This window comes from Prunus avium, chromosome 7 (genome assembly GCF_965620075.1).
Source record: "Prunus avium chromosome 7, drPruAviu1.hap1.1, whole genome shotgun sequence".
Lineage (NCBI taxonomy): Eukaryota > Viridiplantae > Streptophyta > Magnoliopsida > Rosales > Rosaceae > Prunus > Prunus avium.
The window spans coordinates 21499718-21504269 of record NC_142290.1 but is presented as its reverse complement, the minus strand read 5'-3'; the positions used below and the strand labels follow the sequence as shown (position 1 = coordinate 21504269).

The 4552-nt window shown below is 45.3% G+C and overlaps 1 protein-coding gene across 1 annotated transcript; it reads right to left on the bottom strand.

The window, feature by feature from the left end:
- Nucleotides 1-1648: 1648 nt before the first annotated feature.
- On the bottom strand, nt 1649-2032 carry LOC148293120 (uncharacterized). The gene has a single exon (XM_088244598.1). It carries the CDS (start codon nt 2030-2032, stop codon nt 1649-1651), a length of 384 nt encoding a protein of 127 aa, XP_088100724.1.
- Between the last annotated feature and the right edge of the window lie 2520 nt (nt 2033-4552).

Below are 4552 nucleotides of genomic sequence, written 5' to 3'. Positions count from 1 at the left end.
CCACTTAGGAGCTTACTTGCCTTGGATTAGCGAAGTGTCCCTACCTTCGGTAGATAAACCCAAAGTAGCGATACTGCCGTTGGATCATATATATTTGCCAGAACCCAAGTCGAACCAACATCGGTAGGAACAAGGTCCCAATTAACTTTCGTCCATGGAGATGCCGTGGGCAAGTCTACGATACCATATAGCTTTATAGTCTGCTCGATGAGAATACCGTAGGCAATTCCAGAGCGTGGTACTGCCGTTGGCTCGTACCCAATGCTTGTTGCCAAAAAATTGTAAAAAATGGCCAAGGCATCTCTGAATCGGTAGGTTAAAGTAAAGAGCGTAGCTTTTGATTGCCGTAGGCAATGCTGCTGTGGCTCGTAACTAATGAGCCCTACCGAAACATTTTTCTTTGAACAAGGTGCCGTTTAGGCTATAACGTTTCAAATATATGCAACTGAATAATCTCATTTTATATATAAGTGCCGTAGGCAAAAATACAAATTCCTCCCTGCCGTTGGCTAGGGGGCTTCATTTAAAATAACTCTTGAGATGGTCCACATTCCATGAGTGACCGAGGGTCTTCCCATCTGTGCCTCGGAGCCTGTAGGTGCCGGATCGAAGGATGCCGATGATTTCATAGGGTCCTTCCCAGGAAGGTCCTAGGGTTCCTTCCGTTGGGTTTTTGGTTGCAAGCGAAACCTTGCGCATGACCCAGTCCCCGATTCTGAAGGAGCGCGGTTTGACCCTTGAGTCGTAGTACCGAGAGACGCGCTGTTTGTAAGCTTCGTTCCGAAGGTTGGCTACCGTTCGGCGTTCCTCGATTAAATCCAGGCTCAATGCGAGTGCCGCCTCGTTAGCCTTTGGCTCGAAGCTTTCCGTTCGGTAAGAAGACTCACCGATCTCAACTGGGACAACGGCCTTTGAGCCGAATGCAAGGCTGAAGGGAGTTTCCCCTGTGGAGGTTCGGTAGGATGTTCGTATGGCCCACAGAGCTTCGGGAAGATTCTCCGGCCAAGCGCCTTTGGCACTGTTGAGTTGCCGTTTCAAGAGTTTCTTGATAATTTTATTTACGGCTTCTACCTGGCCGTTCGATTGTGGGTGAGCTGGCGAGGCGAAGAACAGGTTGATTTTGAGGCGAGTGCAGAACTGCCTGAAGAGCTCCGAATCGAACTGGCTGCCGTTATCAGTGATGATGGCGTAGGGGATGCCGAAGCGGCAACAGATATTGGTCCAGACAAACTCTTCGACCCTTGCCGCCGTTATGATGGCTAGGGCTTCGGCCTCAACCCATTTTGTGAAATAGTCCACGGCAACGATTGCATACTTAACCTGTCCCTTGCCCTGTGGCATTGGACCAATCATGTCGAGCCCCCATTGGGGTGAGGGGTTTGGCAGGCAGGTGGGGAATATTGCCGAACCGTTGGCATTTATCGCACTTCTTCACCATTGCTATTGCATCCCGATGCATTGACGGCCAATAGTATCCCTATCGGAAGGCCTTGTGGACCAGGGATTTAGAACCGGAATGATCGCCGCAGACACCATTGTGGATCTCTCGAAGGACATACTCGCCCTGCTCTTCGGTGATACATTTCATGTAGGGGGTCGAGTAGCCACGTTTGTACATAATGTCGTTGATGACAATGTACCTTGTCGATCAGTAACGCAGCTGTCTGGCCTTGGCCTTGTCTGCAGGGAGGGTGCCATTCGTTAGGTAAGCATGAATGGGCGACATCCATGTGTTGTTGTATTCTATAGCGCAGATCTCGGCAATGGCTGTGCTCGGAAGTGTTAGTATCTCGACGGGGATCTTTCGACCTACTTTGTCGTTGATTGCCGAAGCCAGTCTAGCGAGGGCGTCGGCATGACTGTTCTCGTTTCTTGGTATTTGCCGAATTTCGTACGCCTGGAACTTTTTCAGCAGTTGGTGTGCTGCCGTGAGGTACGCCGTCATTGATGCGTCCTTTGCTGCGAAATCGGCAGTCACCTGGTTCACTATTAGCTGTGAGTCGCTGTAGATGCTGATCTGAATTGTCCCCATGCTTCTGGCGAGCCGTAGGAACGCCAAAAGCGCCTCGTATTCGGTTTCGTTGTTGGACGTTCGGAAGCCAAACCTGATGGCATATTCAATTTTGGCTCCATCGGGAGTGGTGAGTACCAGACCAGCTCCGCATCCTTATTGGTTTGCTGAGCCGTCAACGTGTAGGATCCAGAAAGGAGTCGACTGGTCGAGACGACTGCCGTTCGGTAGGCCTTCCTGTGGGGGGTTTTTTTCGGGTTCTGAAGCCTCCGAAGGTGTCAGTTCAGCGATGAAGTCTGCTACGGCCTGTCCCTTCTCGGCAGGTCTGGGTTTGAACTGTACGTCGAATTCTCCTAACTCGATCGTCCATTTCACCAGCCTACCGGATGTTTCTGGTTTTTGAAAAACCTGCCGAATGGGTTGGTTGGTTAGCACAATGATGGTATGGGCCTGAAAATAGGGCCTTAACCGCCGGGCAGAAACGACCAGAGCTAAAGCCAGCTGCTCGAGTGGGGGGTACCGAGACTCTGCCCCCTGAAGGGCCTTGCTGTCGTAAAAAATCGGTAGCTCCGCCCTCTCAGGTATTCGTATTAACACTGAGCTGACGGCAGTGTTGGATACCGATAGGTATAGGGAAAGTATTTCCCCAGGAAGAGGTTTGGACAGTAGCGGTGCTCTGCCCATGTAGTCCTTCAAGTCTTTAAACGCTATATGGTGTTTGCCCCCTTTCAAGGCTTTGAAGAACGGTGCACACTTGTTTGTGGCTTTGGAGATGAAGCGAGTGAGGGCTGCAACTCGTCCGGTAAGGCTCTGGATGTCTGATCGGTGCATATTTACATATCATTTTGTACCCTTCTAGCTTATGATTTGGTTATGTTTTTGAGTTAAACTTGTGCTTTTAATCCTTTTTGTGTTTATCTTTCAGTTCATTGAGCTTTAGGTAATAATGAGGGCTTTGGATAGTAAATGATGCAATCCATGCATGTTAGGGCCTAATTTGGATGAATGGATGAAGAGCTTAAAGACAAACTCAATTTTGGCTACAGTCCCCTGCCAGCCCAGTTTCGTAGGTCATATTGCAAGCTTTGTTTCAGCAACCTACATAGCTCGGATGAGGCCACATTCTTCATGAACGTTGTTCCAATGGGTGTGTAATATAACATATCCAATATTCAGCCCCATTGGATAAATATGGAGTCTGTTACCTAGCAAACACAGAGCCATGCTCAGGATGGATTTTATCAGCGCGCAAAATGAGTTAGCAATTTGTTTTGGCCTTAACTTCCTCCTCCGACCTTGGATTGGCCCAAATGATATATGGCTGGAAAGAAGACATTCTGAACTTCAAGTTTGAGTGCTTAAAGTCTTAATTTGCTTAAGGGAAGCCCAATTCGTAAGCCCTTGAAGTTTCTGGTCATGCTGACCTCAGGATGAGCTATTATTTCTGGTTGGAAGCTTGGTCATGGTGACATGAAGATGAGCTAGGACTGCTGGTGGGATTTATTAGTGAAGTGCATCAACCATTTCAGATTTTATAATGGAAGTGTTGTATGCATTAGTGAAGTGCATCAACCATTTCAGATTTTATAAAACAAGTGTTGTATGCATTAGCCATACTTAATTCAGATTTTCAGCTTCCTTAGGCCTATATATAGTGAGGTTTCCCAAGCTTGTAAACACACCCCAAAGGGGGGAGCTCTCAAACACTTCTCTAGAGCTCCCTTCCCTTCTCTCCCTCAAATTCTCTTAGTTTCTCTTTCTAGTTTTCAATTGTTGTAATGAAATCTTTTGTGTTGAAATTTTCCTTAAGTTTTTCTTAGTTCCACTTTACTTTTCATTATGTAAATTCTTTTCTTTAGTCTCAAGTTTGATTAGTTTCCAAGTTTCAATTATGGTTCATGTTCTTATTCATTATGCTATAAGTTAATATGCTAGTTTGAATGATTGATCACCATTAAGGCTTGCATGTTAGCTATCTTGGTTTGAATTAAGAGTATACACCATGCTTTAATTCGAATTGAACTATGAATAGGAAGAGTATGTATGGACATTCGACAACAGGGATTAGATACATGCTTGGTTGTTTAAATTGTTCTTCTATGCTTAATGGGTTCCTAATGCTTAATTTTAGGTTAGACAACAAATGATCAAATTAGGGAATTAGGAACACAAGGTTATGACCAAACACCATGGCTTAATCATACTTTAGCTAGAATCAATCCGTTAATCTAATTGAACTTGGGAACTTATCTGCTTGAGTTAGTTATTTTCTTTCTTCCTTGTTTTATTTATTTCCTTTCTTTTTCATTTCTGTTTTGTGTAGGAAAAATGAATTGGATCATTCAATCACCAATCCTCGTGGGATCGATGATCGGTTCATAATTGTATATCATTTTGTACCCTTCTAGCTTATGATTTGGTTATGTTTTTGAGTTAAACTTGTGCTTTTAATCCTTTTTGTGTTTATCTTTCAGTTCATTGAGCTTTAGGTAATAATGAGGGCTTTGGATAGTAAATGATGCAATCCATGCATGTTAGGGC